The sequence below is a fragment of the Betta splendens genome, chromosome 24, assembly GCF_900634795.4.
Source record: "Betta splendens chromosome 24, fBetSpl5.4, whole genome shotgun sequence".
Taxonomy (NCBI): Eukaryota; Metazoa; Chordata; class Actinopteri; order Anabantiformes; family Osphronemidae; genus Betta; species Betta splendens.
Window position 1 is genome coordinate 13,510,417 of NC_040901.2, and position 16,023 is coordinate 13,526,439.

At 51.5% G+C, this 16,023-nt stretch overlaps 2 protein-coding genes and 1 long non-coding RNA gene across 5 annotated transcripts in view; all 3 read right to left on the reverse strand.

Moving 5' to 3' along the window:
• Window positions 1-6,433, reverse strand: part of LOC114849245 (uncharacterized) — a 48,466-nt gene extending 42,033 nt beyond the window's left edge. Inside the window, exons 1-8 of one of the 3 annotated variants that reach the window (XM_041069449.2) lie at window positions 4,398-4,426; window positions 3,305-3,971; window positions 2,315-2,628; window positions 1,932-2,204; window positions 1,755-1,868; window positions 1,542-1,567; window positions 1,313-1,378; window positions 815-1,225 (exon numbers count right to left, since the gene is read on the reverse strand). In XM_041069449.2, coding sequence (XP_040925383.1) covers window positions 1,121-1,225; window positions 1,313-1,378; window positions 1,542-1,567; window positions 1,755-1,868; window positions 1,932-2,204; window positions 2,315-2,372 — 642 coding nt within the window. In that variant the 5' untranslated portion in view covers window positions 2,373-2,628; window positions 3,305-3,971; window positions 4,398-4,426 and the 3' untranslated portion in view covers window positions 815-1,120. Of the gene's footprint in view, window positions 1-814; window positions 1,226-1,312; window positions 1,379-1,541; window positions 1,568-1,754; window positions 1,869-1,931; window positions 2,205-2,314; window positions 2,629-3,304; window positions 3,972-4,397; window positions 4,427-4,502; window positions 4,604-4,671; window positions 4,945-5,080; window positions 5,396-6,145 lie in introns of those variants that run through there. The other 2 variants (XR_008693897.1, XM_055506522.1) reach the window with 2 other exon arrangements.
• A 241-nt stretch (window positions 6,434-6,674) lies between these two features.
• Window positions 6,675-7,486, reverse strand: LOC114849757 (uncharacterized). Its single transcript, XR_003784689.3, has 3 exons — window positions 7,351-7,486; window positions 7,246-7,274; window positions 6,675-6,810 (listed from the first exon to the last, which is right to left on the reverse strand). It is a non-coding gene; the product is annotated as an uncharacterized LOC114849757 (long non-coding RNA).
• A 1,046-nt stretch (window positions 7,487-8,532) lies between these two features.
• LOC114849794 (feline leukemia virus subgroup C receptor-related protein 1-like) lies at window positions 8,533-15,596 on the reverse strand. Its single transcript, XM_029141520.3, has 10 exons — window positions 14,349-15,596; window positions 14,117-14,270; window positions 13,845-13,985; window positions 13,422-13,489; window positions 12,921-13,024; window positions 12,590-12,700; window positions 10,832-10,937; window positions 10,658-10,769; window positions 10,522-10,589; window positions 8,533-10,159 (listed from the first exon to the last, which is right to left on the reverse strand). Exons 1-10 carry the CDS (start codon window positions 15,027-15,029, stop codon window positions 10,061-10,063), a joined length of 1,644 nt encoding a protein of 547 aa, XP_028997353.1. The 5' UTR covers window positions 15,030-15,596; the 3' UTR covers window positions 8,533-10,060.
• Window positions 15,597-16,023: the final 427 nt, after the last annotated feature.

Below are 16,023 nucleotides of genomic sequence, written 5' to 3' on the forward strand. Positions count from 1 at the left end.
ACTGTCTCGCTACTCGTTACCTCAGGTGTGTTCAGCCAATCAGAAGCTGAGATGTTGTCCTTCAACTGATCAGTAGAGAAGCCCAGCAGCCTGTGGACCTGACAGCAGATGTTCAGCTTGGAATGAAGTGGAGTCGAGAGTAGCTAAACGTTGAGCTCAACGTTTAGCTAAACGTTTAGAGTCAGAATGAAGCCAGAGCTTAGCTTCACCACCGTCCATCGTACAAAGGAACGTTTCTTCTTGTTTGTCCACAGGGGACCACGTTGTTTCCTCTCCTCGGATCTGTCCTCTATGATGAGAGCGAGTGGGAGAAGCCTCACAGCTTCTATCCTGCTCACTTCCTGGACAAAGACGGGAAGTTCGTCAAACGCGACGCCTTCATGCCTTTTTTTGCAGGTTTGGACTTGATCGTTTGCTAGTGTTTACTCCTCATCAGTGAGCGAGCTAAACAGTGCTTTGCTCCCTGGTGCAGGTCAAAGGCAATGTCTCGGGGAGAATCTGGCCAGGATGGAGCTCTTCATCTTCTTCACCACCCTCCTGCAGCGCTTTCGCTTCACGCCTCCCCCGGAGTCTCAGAGGAGGAACTGGCTCTGACGCCGGTCATGGGCCTCGGCTTCACCCACCCCCTCACAGGATAAACTGTGTGCTGTGTCCTTGATGTCAGAGGAGTGACGACCGGCAGACGAGTCGGGTCAATGGTTGATTGGAGTCTTGGCTTTGTGTGTGTGTGGTGTGTGTGGTGTGTGTGTGTGTGTGTTGTGTGTGTGTGTGTTCAAATTAAGTTCAGTCAATTAGACGGGTCACTGATGACAGATTCTATTTAATCGTGGTGGAAACAGACAAAAAGCTGCAAGAATTTAAATACAGGGATAGAAAAGTTGTGTAGCAGACAATCAAAACTTATCGCACATGCTAAAATGCTAACAATAAATGCTAAAAACAAGAAAAGAATGGGGATGTCGTCAGTAGCTGGAAACATGTGAAACATGTTAATGACGTCTGACAATGAATGTTTGTAATTGTGCTGTGTGGATCACATTGACCACATATTGACGCCTGTGCATAAATAATTAAAACACTGCCCGTTCTTTGTAACTTTACTCTGTGTCTCGGTTCCTCTTCACTGGGTTTTGATGACGCAGCTGTACAGGTGTGTGGCATCGTCGTTGGTGTCTGCGGTCGCGGCCCTGATCTCAGAATACGTCACCGCGTCGTGGTCTTTGGCCTGTGGAGCGTTTACCCAGTGTTAGTGCGGGTTCTGGAGGTCTGTTCTGGAGCGTTGCTGCCGTCGAGGATGTGTGAGGTCACTCACCTGCCTTTGAGCGACCTCTGCTTTGTGGTGGCTGACGGTGCAGTAGGTCACGCCGCTCTGCGCCTCCTACGACGTACGAACAGCACAAACGCGAAGGTCACAGTTCGAACCCGGGTCATGGACTTCATGACGTGAACATGAGCCTGTCACACGAAGCCTCGTGTGTCGGCTCAGTGTCAGGCCTGTGCTTGTGTTTGTGTGTGGGAGCAAGTGAAGGCACTTTACTCACCAAGGCGTCAGCTGGTTGATGCAGATCTGGAAGAAAAGGTTCTATTTTACATGCAAACACTGTGACTCAGCAAAAGTGCTTGAGGTTAATGACTTTAATCTGTCACAGCAGAAGCTGAAGAAATGAAAGGACCATGTCGTCCACCTGCTCCAGCTTTCATTTTCTCATCCTTCGGTTCTGTGTCACGTCGCGTCGTCTGCTTTAACCACTCACCCTCCGTCACTTTAGCCTTTTTCCTGCGTTTGATGAGAACAGCCGTGAGGATGAGCAGCACCACGAGTCCGACACCTACACCGCTGCCGATGTAGATCTTCTCTGCATCTGGTTCTGCACAGAAAGCACTGTCAGATGGGTTTGGATCAGATGGCGACTTAGCGGCGTGTCCCCCACCTGTGGACACTGGTGGGTAGTGGACCTCTATCCTCACGCTTTGGTCCTCCACGTACTGACACCTGAACCTCCGGTTGGGACCACGCTGGCGTTTCACACTCAGAGCAGAGACACAGTTAGTCTGTCTCAGTTCCTGCAGCTCAGCTCCAGTCTCATCCAGCCAGCGGAAGCTGTTCTGTTCACACAGACCCGAAGTGCTGCTTCTGAACAGAGTGCAGAGCAATGTGACGTTTCCATCACTCTTTGGATCAGCGTCTGGTGGAGCTGGAGAGACTGAGAGGAAACAAGCTGCTTTAGTGTCTGTTCATTCTTAGCTTTGCTGAATCTTTGAACTGATTGGATGTAAACGCAGTAAATCTGTGTTGAGTCAATAGTTAACTTACTCGTCAGAACACTTAAATACACAATGTTTCTGTGTAAGAGTACTCCCCCTGTCTGCATGTATAAAAACCAGCATCCTCAGCTGTGATGTTCCTGATGATCAGAGAACACGTTGTGTCCACATCCAGTCGTGCAGCTCGAACCGAATCTGTGCTGACTTTTCCATTCTGAACCTCGTCAAGTGTTGGTTCCTCCCTTTTGTTATAAAGCCAGTTAATGATGGAGCACGATGGAGCATCAAGGTGAGACACAGAGACACAGGGCAGAACGGCATCGTCTCCAGGACCGTGGTACAGATTGATGGGCTTCACAGCAGCTGCAAACAGAGGACGAGATGCTGGTGACTCGCTGCAGGAGTCAGAACTTACGTCTGCAGTGATTTGTTGTGGTGCAGAGGCCGCGTGGACCGACGCCGCCTAGTGGTTGACTGGTGATAGTACGATTCAAGATTCAGAGTGTTTATTGTCACATGCAGTGAGGAAACCAGTTTCTCTGTTCAATGAAATACTTTCTGTCGTCCACAGTGACGACCAATAAAACCTACAGAATACAATAGAACTTAGAAATAGAATGTGAATAGAGTAATACTGATAAATAAAATAGAATGGAAATAGAGTAATACTGATAAATAATGGAATATGAATAGAGTAATACTGATAAATAATAGAATGTGAATAGAGTAATACTGATGAATAAAATAGAATGTGAATAGAGTAATACTGATAAATAATAGAATGAGCAAGTAGCAGCAGCAGTGACGTATAAACGCACCCAAAGCAAAGCTTCTTGTCTCTGTGTCTCTGCTTAAAGCTGTTAAGCTTCTGTTCATGTGTGATGTGAACCTTCGTGTTCAGCTGAAGGCTTCAAAACCCGAGTGGCCTCAAACAGGAAGTGGACCCACTGGTCCCGGCCCGTATTCACACACTGGCTGAAGTCCAACAGCAGCTTTGAATGTCTCTGGAGTCACGAGTAGGATTCAAACACACACGTACCTTCAGAGCGAAGCACAGGAGCAAGAATCAGGAGCAGTGGGATCATGGTGTCGTCCTCTTCCTCGTCTCAGCTGCTCATGTGACCGTTTCCTCCTTGTGTTGAGGACGGCTGAAGTGAGGCTGCATCACTCCATGCTCAGCCCATCGGCGTCCACGGTTACGGCACCTCTGCCTCCTGCTCCTAACGGACGTGAGCAGCCGCTCCTCGGCTCAGGGTCAGAAATGTCTAAAAATGTCAGAATCCATTCATTGGTTGAAGCGTTTACTGCCTTTATTTTACTTTATTCGTAGAAACGCTGTGTTGAAACTGTGTGTCAGCGCAGGAAGTGGCGGCTTCAGTAGGAAGTCAAGTGAGACAGAGGTGCTGCTGGCGAGTGTTGCATCATGTTACGTCACCGTAGCTTCAACCACTGTGAGCGTCCAGATCATTCACATACAGACTCACGGTTCATGACCATCACTGAATCCACTGGAGCAAAGGTCACAGTGTCACAGACCAGACGAAGGACGCAATGAACACAAACGCTCTCAACCGATCCACTCAGTTTATTAAATGACTTGTTGTAGCTTTGATGCGTTGAGCGTCTTCATTCTGTGTCACGTCAGATGAACAATAGGGGCTTCATTCGTCTTCACAGTCCGCTGTCACGTCACCGTGGTAACGGATCTGAGGAACACAGACATTTCAGACCGTGTCTCCAGGACATGAAGGCGAACAGGTCCAGACCAGAACCAGAACCAGAACCAGACATTACACTGATCCCATCCTGTCCCTGCTGCTGCCTGGCTTCAGCCTCAGTCTGTAGTTATTCCACCTGACTCCATCTCCCATCATCCCACATTCCTCCCACTTCCTGTTATCGATCACATGACCTCAGCCTCTCGTCTGCACCACCTACAGGTTGGGGCAGTTACTGCAGCCCAGCAGACGACCTTCAGTTTTTATGCACCTTGTTTGAGGGGAGCTTTTTATCTAAATTCTGCAGTTTGGAAACTGAGAGCGTTTAAATAAAAGCCAGATATGAGTGAAAGCTGAATGACTGGATCACTGATCCAAAGCTTTGGAGGGAGATAAATGAAATGATGGACTCACACGTTTGTCTCTGAGGGACTGTTTGATCGCTGGGGAGAGAAGAGAGAAGACGTTCAGCCTGATGGTTTTATCTCATCAGCTCTGGTAGAATCTGAATGCTCTCACCTTTGTCTGTGATGATGAGAACAGTGACTCCAATCATTAGGATGAGCCCAGAAACACGCAGCGTCACCATGATGGAGCGAGAGGAGACCAGTCTGTGGGATCTACAATGATAATGGTTTAAGTACAGTATTTAATCCTGCAGCAGGTTAAACGATGATGTGTCCCCCACCTGTGGACACTGGTGGGTAGTGGACCTCTATCCTCACGCTTTGGTCCTCCACGTACTGACACCTGAGCCTCCGGTTGGGACCACGCTGGTGTTTCACACTCAGAGCAGAGACACAGTTTCTCTGTGTCAGTTCCTGCAGCTCAGCTCCAGTCTCATCCAGCCAGCGGATGCTGTTCTGTTTACACTGATCCAACCTGCTGTTTCTGAACAGAGTGCAGAGCAATGTGACGTTTCCATCACTCTTTGGATCAGCGTCTGGTGGAGCTGGAGAGACTGAGAGGAAACAAGCTGCTTTATTGTGTGTTTATCGTTAGCTTTGCTGAATCTTTGAACTGATTGGATGTAAACGCAGTAAATCTGTGTTGACCCAATAGTAAATAACTTAATAACAATAATAACAATAACTTACTCGTCAGAACACTTAAATACACAAATGTTTCCGTGTAAGAGTACTCCCTCTGTCTGCATGTATAAAAACCAGCATCCTCAGCTGTGATGTTCCTGATGATCAGAGAACACTTTGTGTCCACATCCAGTCGTGCAGCTCGAACCGATTCTGTTCTGACTTTTCCATTCTCAACCTCCTGAAGTGTTGGTTCCGTCCTTTTGTTATAAAGCCAGATAATGTTGGAGCACGATGGAGCATCAATGTGAGACACAGAGACACAGGGCAGAACGACATCGTCTCCAGGACCGTGGTACAGATTGATGCGCTTCACGGCAGCTGCAAACAGAGGACGAGATGCTGGTGACTCGCTGCAGGAGTCAGAACTTACGTCTGCAGTGATTTGTTGTGGTGCAGAGGCCGCGTGGACCGACGCCGCCTACTGGTTGACTGGTGATAGTACGATTCAAGATTCAGAGTGTTTATTGTCACATGCAGTGAGGAAACCAGTTCCTCTGTTCAATTAAATACTTTTTGTCGTCCACAGTGAACACATTAGAAACCTACAGAATACAATAGAACTTAGAAATAGAATGTGAATAGAGTAACACTGATAAATAAAATAGAATGTGAATAGAGTAATACTGATTAATAAAATAGAATGTGAATAGAGTAATACTGATAAATAATAGAATGTGAATAGAGTAATACTGATGAATAAAATAGAATGTGAATAGAGTAATACTGATAAATAACATAGAATGTGAATAAAGTAATACTGATAAATAAATAGAATGTAAAGACAGTAATACTGATAAATAACATAGAATGAGCAAGTAGCAGCAGCAGTGACGTATAAACACACCCAAAGCAAAGCTTCTTGTCTCTGTGTCTCTGCTCTTAAAGCTGTTGGAGCTTCTGTTCATGTGTGATGTGAACCTTCGTGTTCAGCTGAAGGCTTCAAAACCCGAGTGGCCTCAAACAGGAAGTGGACCCACTGGTCCCGGCCCGTATTCACACACTGGCTGAAGTCCAACAGCAGCTTTGAATGTCTCTGGAGTCACGAGTAGGATTCAAACACACACGTACCTTCAGAGCGAAGCACAGGAGCAAGAATCAGGAGCAGTGGGATCATGGTGTCGTCCTCTTCCTCGTCTCAGCTGCTCATGTGACCGTTTCCTCCTTGTGTTGAGGACGGCTGAAGTGAGGCTGCATCACTCCATGCTCAGCCCATCGGCGTCCACGGTTACGGCACCTCTGCCTCCTGCTCCTAACGGACGTGAGCAGCCGCTCCTCGGCTCAGGGTCAGAAATGTCTAAAAATGTCAGAATCCGTTCATTGGTTGAAGCGTTTACTGCCTTTATTTTACTTTATTCGTAGAAAGCTGTGTTGAAACTGTGTGTCAGCGCAGGAAGTGGCGGCTTCAGTAGGAAGTCAAGTGAGACAGAGATGCTGTGGGCGAGTGTTGCATCATGTTACGTCACCGTAGCTTCAACCACTGTGAGCGTCCAGATCATTCACATACAGACTCACGGTTCATGACCATCACTGAATCCACTGGAGCAAAGGTCACAGTGTCACAGACCAGACGAAGGACGCAATGAACACAAACGCTCTCAACCGATCCACTCAGTTTATTAAATGACTTGTTGGAACTTTGATGCGTGAGCGTCTTCATTCTGTGTCACGTCAGATGAACAATCAGGTCTTCATTCATCTTCACAGTCCGCTGTCACGTCACCGTGGTAACGGATCTGAGGAACACAGACATTTCAGACCGTGTCTCCAGGACATGAAGGCAATGGGTCCAGACCAGAACCAGAACCAGAACCAGACATTACACTGATCCCATCCTGTCCCTGCTGCTGCCTGGCTTCAGCCTCAGTCTGTAGTTATTCCACCTGACTCCATCTCCCATCATCCCACATTCCTCCCACTTCCTGTTATCGATCACATGACCTCAGCCTCTCGTCTGCACCACCTACAGGTTGGGGCAGTTACTGCAGCCCAGCAGACGACCTTCAGTTTCTTATGCACCGTGTTTGAGGGGAGCTTTTTATCTAAAAATCCTAAATCCTGCAGTTTGGAAACTGAGTGCATTTAAATAAAAGCCAGATATGAGTGAAAGCTGAATGACTGGATCACTGATCCAAAGCTTTGGAGGGAGATAAATGAAATGATGGACTCACACGTTTGTCTCTGAGGGACTGTTTGATCGCTGGGGAGAGAAGAGAGAAGACGTTCAGCCTGATGGTTTTATCTCATCAGCTCTGGTCGAATCTGAATGCTCTCACCTTTGTCTGTGATGATGAGAACAGTGACTCCAATCATTAGGATCAGCCCAGAAACACGCAGCGTCACCATGATGGAGCGGAGAGGAGACCAGTCTGTGGGATCTACAATGATAATGGTTCAAGTACAGTATTTAATCCTGAGAGGAGACCAGCCTGTGGGAGGGGGAGTTAAAGTGCTGTTTAAGTCAGTGAACATCGTTTTTCCTCCCACCTGTGAACGCAGGTGTGCAGTCGGCCTCCACTGCCGCCTCGTTCTCGCTGAGGAACTGGCAGCTGAACCTGGTACTGGGTCCAGTCTGGCGTCTGACAGTGAGGCAGCACAGGCAGTCGTTTTGATCCGACAGCTACAACCTGATTCCGTGACGCCGCTCGGCGCCGGTGTCGTCCATCTGTTCCGCTCACACGGAGCCACACAGACGCAGCACGACCTCACTGTGGCCCCGCGGGTCAGCGCCGGACCGGTGCTGGGTCACTGGGAGGCGGCGAGTGAGGACAGTGGTGTTATTAATCTGAGCTGCAGATGGACGTTGGAAGGGTGGGTCTGGATCATCTGGTTGCAGGTTCGAGGATCCCACGTGTCAGTGTGGAGGTAAACCCCGCGTCCCTCCCTGTGCTGAGTCTCCCCTGGCGCCGGGTGTAGAACCTGCGTCCTACACCAGGGTTCTACACCTGCCAGAGAGCAGTTTGGGCCCAGACTCAGTCTGGAGCGTCGGGCAGAGAGCGCTCAGTCCTCCACCTCCTCCACCGTGGGAGAGCGGCGCCTGTTGTAAAGGCAGGTGAGGTTGAAGCACTCGCTGTTGGACGGCGACACGGAGCAGGGCAGAACCGTGGCGGGTCCGACCGAGCGGTACAGGTAGATGAAGTCAGCACCGACAGACATCAAACAGATCTTCAAACGCCTTCAAACGCCTCTCCTCCATAGCTCTGCTCATTCACACACATACGTACTCAGACGTCCATCCGTTACCTTTGAAATGAAGCAGTGACAGCATCTTGAGCACGAGCGAGGCCATTTTTCTCTGGAAGCGCCTCACGCTCTCTGCAGCTTTTTGTGTCTTAACAACAGCAACACTTCAGCCTCCATCACTCCGTCATCAGGGTCAAAGAGCAGCTTTACTGCTGCGGTGCCAAAGACGCCACACAGCGTCTGCACGGAGCCACAAAAACCAGGAGACGCTGGAGAACGGTGGAAAAGACCTTTTATTGTTCTGATTTAGCAGAAATGTGAGGGATGACGTCATCTTTCGTCCATCGTCCTCCTTTTACAAAGTGAATATTTTTAGTGTTTTGTGCCGTTTTCAACATTTGATGATGAAGCTTTTAGAGGAGGCTTCTAGTTGGCAGTGTTTAAAGTTCACATTCAAGCAGGAATCTCAGAGGACAATTATTGGAGACTTCCTCCTTTCACATAAATGACCAGTGTTAACTTCAAAGTCCTGATTGTGCAGAGTGACAACATTTACACGGAACCATTCTTTATTTGAAGACACTGATTTTCAGTGATCGACTTCCAGCTGATGTTTGAACTGATCATCATACTGGACAGATGCATGATATATTAACTGTTGTTGTAAAATACGTAACAATGCCATATTTACACACTGCCTGGCCAAAAAAAGGTCTAATATTTCATTGGACGCCTTCAGCTTTGATTACAGCACGCACTCGCTGGCCTTGCTTCCATAAGCTGCTGCATTTATTTCCATCCAATGGTGCATTAAATTCAGTGTATCCAGGTCGTCAGTTGACCTCATTGTTTGAGCACATACTGTTGCTGAACCCAGAACTGACCAACTACAGCAGCCACAGATCATCAGTCCAGGTGGAGCCTTCCTTTTTGGCCAGACAGTGTATTTAGAGTAAAAAAAATGGATTTAAATAAAATCTAAAAAGAATTAGGACCTAACTGTGAAAGTTATTATTTATTTAACAAAATAAAAAGGCAAAAACTAAGCAAAAATAAACAAAAAATAAATTAAGCCCAAAGAAGCTGATACCGAACGTATGGACCAAATGATCCATGGAGTTTAGATGAGTGAAGTATTTAAATGTTAAAGGATTATAAAGTCACTGTTAAACAGTTCATATAAATAAAATAAACTGAAATCTACAAAAAGTAAACTTCAAGTATAAAACGAAGTTAACCCAGGAGTGAACACTGTGCTTCTCCACTAGATGGCGCCACACTGACGAGCGACCTCAGGAAAAGAAAGCAGCAGCAGAGACAGAGGAGGAACAAACCTCCAGCAATGCTCTAGTTCGTAAAGTCGCGTCAGTGAGGCTGCAAATCAACACGACATCAGCTGCCAGACGCTTTCTTGCACTTTTCTTGCATCTCCCAGGACTGTTACGTCAGCGGAGCAGATGTCACCTATTGTTGTGCAGATGGAGGCAAACCATAAATAATCTGCAGCTGCTGCTCAAACAAGCGAAGGGAAAAAAGCCCACGCCTTGAAAGAGAGATCCTCAAAGTCCAATTCGAGTAGCGTCAGGAAGCAGAAGCACGTTCCCTCTGGCGCCGCGCGATGGTGGACTTCACCCACAGAACCCATGAGACGCAGCGGGGCTTCGTCAGCGCCTCGCGTGGTGGAGCGTTGACCAGCTGCCATGGAACCGGCGCCGCTACGGGCCGGGCCCATGTCACACATTAAAGAGATTTGTACTGGCCATAAAGGCCTGGCGCTGGTCCGGTTCCCAGGCCAGAGCTCCGTCACAATGAGGTTTCACGACAGAAGCTGAGTGAAGGCTCCAGCTTGACTCCGTTGGTCTTTGTCTCTGACAGACGGTCCTCAGGACGCTCGCTGGGAAGCTGGAACACAGAAGACACACGTTTAGGTTCTTAGGACGCAGAATGGGGCCGGTCCTGGTTCTGTCCCTGTGCTGTAGTCGACGGACCGGCTTCTCTGCTGAGCCGCTCTGACTGCGACGGGAGACGGAACAAAGGCCGATTTAACGGCCTCGTCTGAGGCTTTGTTGTTTTAGACGCCACTACGGTAGAACAGGAAGGACAGGACTGTACGGCTGAAGACTAAATACCCAAACTGAAGGACTGTGTTCAAGGGCAGAGGGAGGAATGTGTCTCCTGATACAGGTCTGTGGAGGGAACAAGGCTGAAACACGAACACGCGTTAACAGCGGGTGAACTCAACCCAGCGTGAGGCCTGGACTCACAGCTTTCAGGTGCTTCCTGTCCGTCCCCACGTTGACGTTGTGCCGTTTCAGCTCCGACTTGATTAAAGCTGAAACAGAGAGAACGACGTTAGAGGCTGAAGACGTGCTGGGACGCGCGTGTTGGACCGGGCCGCACCGGTGAGCAGCGTCCCCAGGAGCATCCACGCGCAGAGGAAGAGGTTCCCGGCCAGCGGGCTGTAGGCCGTGGTCAGTTTGCCCTGAATCAGGGTGAAGATGATGCCGAAGATCTGCAGAAACACGCGTTAGAGAGGCGCCTCGGAGCCGGAGGTGCAGCAGGAAGCATCGTCACCTGAGCGAAGGCGTTGAGGAGCCCCGACGACGTCCCCTCAGACTCCGGGTAGGTGATCTCCACCCCGAACTCGAAGCCCAGCGGCAGGTAGCCGGTCATGAAGAACCTGGAACAGACAGGAACCCACCATCAGCGCCACAGTCACCGAGGTCGACAGCTCAAACAGCAGCACGGGGCTCGACACTCCCTATTTACACGTCAACAGCAGGTGTGTTTCAACCTGCAACAAAGGCCCGAGTGGCCTCAGCTCAGCCTGGAGCCGTCATGACTCATCGTTACAGCAGCACCGTAACGATGAGTCATGATCAGAGCCTCACGTGACAGCGAGCCTCGGGCCAAGCTGCAGCGAAGCCACTGGACCGGCTCTGCGTCAGAACCTGGCTGTAGGTGACAGAACCTGTCGCCTACAGTCAGGTTCTGTTATCTACAGTCAGGTTCTGTTATCTACAGCCAGGTTCCGTCGCCTACAGTCAGGTTCTGTTATCTACAGTCAGGTTCTGTTATCTACAGTCAGGTTCCGTCAACCAACAGTCAGGTTCCGTCACCCAACAGTCAGGTTCCGTCACCCAACAGTCAGGTTCCGTCACCCAACAGTCAGGTTCCGTCGCCTACAGTCAGGTTCCGTCGCCTACAGTCAGGTTCCGTCGCCTACAGTCAGGTTCCGTCGCCTACAGTCAGGTTCCGTCACCCAACAGTCAGGTTCCGTCACCCAACAGTCAGGTTCTGTTATCTACAGTCAGGTTCCGTCGCCTACAGCCAGGTTCCGTCGCCTACAGTCAGGTTCCGTCGCCTACAGTCAGGTTCCGTCACCTACAGTCAGGTTCCGTCACCCAACAGTCAGGTTCCGTCACCCAACAGTCAGGTTCCGTTATCTACAGTCAGGTTCCGTCACCCACAGTCAGGTTCCGTCACCCACAGTCAGGTTCCGTCACCCAACAGTCAGGTTCTGTTATCTACAGTCAGGTTCCGTCGCCTACAGCCAGGTTCCGTCACCTACAGTCAGGTTCCGTCACCTACAGTCAGGTTCCGTCACCCAACAGTCAGGTTCTGTTATCTACAGTCAGGTTCCGTCACCCAACAGTCAGGTTCCGTCACCCAACAGTCAGGTTCCGTCACCCAACAGTCAGGTTCCGTCACCCAACAGTCAGGTTCTGTTATCTACAGTCAGGTTCCGTCGCCTACAGCCAGGTTCCGTCGCCTACAGTCAGGTTCCGTCACCCAACAGTCAGGTTCCGTCACCCAACAGTCAGGTTCCGTCACCCAACAGTCAGGTTCCGTCACCTACAGCCAGGTTCCGTCACCTACAGTCAGGTTCCGTCACCTACAGTCAGGTTCCGTCGCCTACAGCCAGGTTCCGTCGCCTACAGTCAGGTTCCGTCGCCCACAGCCAGGTTCCGTCACCCACAGTCAGGTTCCGTCACCTACAGTCAGGTTCCGTCGCCTACAGTCAGGTTCTGTTATCTACAGTCAGGTTCCGTCACCCAACAGTCAGGTTCCGTCACCCAACAGTCAGGTTCCGTCACCCAACAGTCAGGTTCCGTCGCCCAACAGTCAGGTTCCGTCACCCAACAGTCAGGTTCCGTCACCTACAGCCAGGTTCCGTCACCTACAGTCAGGTTCCGTCGCCCACAGTCAGGTTCCGTCGCCCACAGTCAGGTTCCGTCGCCCAACAGTCAGGTTCCGTCACCCAACAGTCAGGTTCCGTCACCTACAGCCAGGTTCCGTCACCTACAGCCACACCCTCCAGGCCCCTCTTACCCCAGCACTGCAGCAGTGAAGAACACCAGGTAGATGTTGTTGAGGTCCAGAGTGAAGGTGAAGACCAACATGCCAACGAGCGACAGGCTGTAGACGAGCAGAGTGGTCATCCTGCAACACAGCAGCGGTTAGTGACGCTAGAACAGAGGCCGCAGCAGAACCGCCGCTAGAACAGAGGCCGCAGCAGAACCGCCGCTAGAACAGAGGCTGCAGCAGAACCGCCGCTAGAACAGAGGCTGCAGCAGAACCGCCGCTAGAACAGAGGCTGCAGAACATGCCGTTAGAACACGGCTGCAGCAGAACCATGCTAGAACAGCAGCAGAACGCTTACTTGTACGTCTTGGTGTGGTCCAGCCACAGGCCACAGAGGATGGAACCCACCATCCCAGCAACGACCAGCGTCAAACCGATCCTCCCAGCGTTCAGCCCCTCGTTCTGAGTGTGTGTGTGTGTGTGGGGGGTGGGGGGGTGGGGTGGGGGGGCAGAAAGAGGAGGGGAGGAGAGTCTTTGGTGAGAACACAGTGAAGTGAAAGGTCGTCGTTCTGTTTAAATCTTGGACTCTGGGCAGAATCGGAGCGTCCCCTCGATGTGACCAGTGTCACCTGACACTTAGAGAGATTTAAAGCTGAGAGCATGAAGGTCCGTGTTTCACAGGCAGCGAGTGTGTGAGTGTGTGTGTGTGTGTGTCAACATCAACCTATTATTATTATTATTATTATTATAATAATGACTATGAATGCATGGACAGGCTGGAACTAATGAACCTTGTACCAGGCAGAACATCAGGAGAAGCGTTCTACGATCTGATCCCAGTCAGATAAGGGTTCTTTACCTCATAACAGGCCATGATCATCTGGTTGAGGAGCGTGGACACGGAGTAGAAGGAGCCGGTCATGATGCCTGCAGACACACAAGCAGCAGTCAGAGCAGCGGCACGCCGGCAGAGGTGCTGGTTCCAAACCCAGCAATCAGCCTCCTTCTTCCTGTTTCTGAATGCGCAGGTTTAAATGTGTGTAAAACGACCTCGTCCTCATCCAACGAACAGGAAACAGGAACAGGAACGAAGCGCAGGCGCCACAAAGAATGTGTTTGTTGTGACAGATCGTTATCTGAGTTATGTGAAAGAAGGAGCCATAGAACCAATAATAACCACTGGAACCAGTGCAGGCCGCTGGTTTCTAGAACCCAGGGTGACTTCTGCTAATCTGGACCGTGAGGTCCCTCACGAAGGAAAGGCGGCTGCACCTGAACCCACCGTAGCTGATGAGCAGCAGCACGAAGGCTTTATTCCTGATCAGGTTGGAGATGGACTGTTTGTAGGAGTAGTGGTCCGGAGGTCCGTCGGGCAGAACCGCCTGGGCCTGACTGGGAGGCAGAGGAGGGCGGTCCCGTATCACTGCAAACAGAGAAGTCACAGCTCTACAGATCCAGAACCAACACGTGCCACAAACGTTCCCGCGGACCCCACTGCTCCTGCCGGTTCCGTCCAGCGGGTCCAGGACCTGGAGCCGGTGGAACCTCACGTACCTACGACGGACAGGACGAAGAGCGCCGTGGAGACGGCGGCGGTGCCGTAGAACATGACGCTGATGTTCCGACCCGTCAGGTCGGGGTCCGGGTCGTGGTCGGGCCTGGTGGGCACCAGAACCGGGGGCAGCAGGAAGCCGATGGCTGTTCCCAGCTGGGGACCACACAAGCAAGCCTTACTCTTTGCCCCAGCATCCAGAATCAGCATTCCCGCGCACGTGCACGCGCTCACCTGGTTCCCGAGCACGGCCGTGGCGCACGCCGTGGAAACCTCCCGCGGTCCGAACCACACGGAGGCGAGGCGCGACGGGAGGCCGAGGATGAAGACCTGCGCCACGGAGCAGACGACCTGCGCGGCCACGGTGACGCCGAACAGCGCGGGGCTCACGCTGCCGCACTTGAGCCACGCACCTGCGCAGTTGAGGCCGGAGCCCAGCAGGGCCGTGAGGCGCAGACCCTTCCGGTCCAGCAGCCAGGTGGCGGGGAGGATGAGCGGCACGTAGGCGACCATGTAGACGATGGAGAGCCAGTCGATCTTGTCGCTGCTCACGCCGTAGTAGCGCGTGAACACGTTGGTGATGATGCTGTACTGGATCCACTGGAAGGCGTTGACCAGCGAGTACAGGCTGAAGACGGCCAGAACGGCGAACCGGCGCCGGTACAGCCTGGTCTGCAGCCTCTCGGCTCCTCCGTGCGGCAGCATCGCGTCTCCTTCATCCGGCGGAACCTCCTCGCGTCGCTCCGGCGCCCGACGCGCGTCCGTCCGACCGGCCGCGTGCGTCGCGCCGCGTGTCGCATCCGCGTAACGCTCGACGGCGGCGTGCGGCTCCGGAGGCTTCCTGTCGACCGTGATGTCGTCAGGGGCGCCGGGATCCGCACGCAGATGCTCCTGCACCAGTTCCCCGGCGACCATGACGCGACGGCGCCGCTTCGTGTGAGCGGAGGCGCGGCAGGAACGATAGACGCTGCACTCAACGGAAACGAGCTCAGCTGCTCGAACCGGGACCGAACAGCCCGCGTCGCGAGCACCCTCCTTTCCGGTGAGGCGCGTCTCGTGCGCCTCTCGCTCGCTCGCCTCTTTATGTGACACGCGCGCCTTCCGATGCTGACGAGCCAATAGAAGAGCGGCAGCGCGTTGCGAGCTGCGCCGAGGCCACGCGGAGGCAGAGCGCGGAAGGCTTCACGGAACCCGCACCGGCTCCATATGTTCAGGCTTTATCTGCTCTGAGCCTAATCAGCGCTGACCCAGTGGGACTGAACCTACAGCAGCTCCTTCGGAGCAAGTCTGGCCCAACACCAGTAGGACTCGGACACGTTCAAATAGTGCACGTTCATTCTTCTAGTTCTATTCTTCGAGTTTCGTCGCCGCGGGACGTCATGTGTGATTTATCTTTGTTCTCTCTCCCAGGAGACAGTAAACACTTCTATTCTTTTATCTCCCGGGAGATTACGGGCACTTGTGTCTCCCTGGAGACTAGAAGCACGTCTGCGCACAGGTCGCCCTCACGTGGTAACGTATGAGGAGCTGCATTTCGGTGGATAGCTTTTGGTTAAAGCAAAGCCGCTTACGTCACTCTGCTTGTCACGTGCTCTCCAGGTAGCTCACATGTCGGATCATTGTGGGGTTTGAAATTGAAGGTCACTCTGCTGCTTTTTCTCTAGTACCAAGAAGACAAAACGTGGAGTGAGCGTCATGTCAGCCATGGATAAACGTCCAGACTGACGGGCTCATTGCTGCCCCTCTCACTCTACATCATATCATTATAATGTATGAGGAGCCATTAAGTAACAGAAGAGCTCGTAGTCTATGCTTTCAAACCACGATGGAGTGAGTATTCTGTCAAACACAAAGGATCTTTGTTTGTGCTTGTTGCTGTGGAAAACTAAGACATCACAGACAGACTCCC

Coding starts and splice junctions, on each gene's coding strand:
- LOC114849794 (XM_029141520.3), bottom strand. CDS start 15,029: ATGGTCGCCGGGGAACTGGTGCAGGAGCATCTGCGTGCGGATCCCGGC. Junction 12,701..12,920: donor GACCACACCAAGACGTACAA/GTAAGCGTTCTG, acceptor GCTGTGTTGCAG/GATGACCACTCTGCTCGTCT. Junction 10,938..12,589: donor TTCACTGCTGCAGTGCTGGG/GTAAGAGGGGCC, acceptor TGTCTGTTCCAG/GTTCTTCATGACCGGCTACC.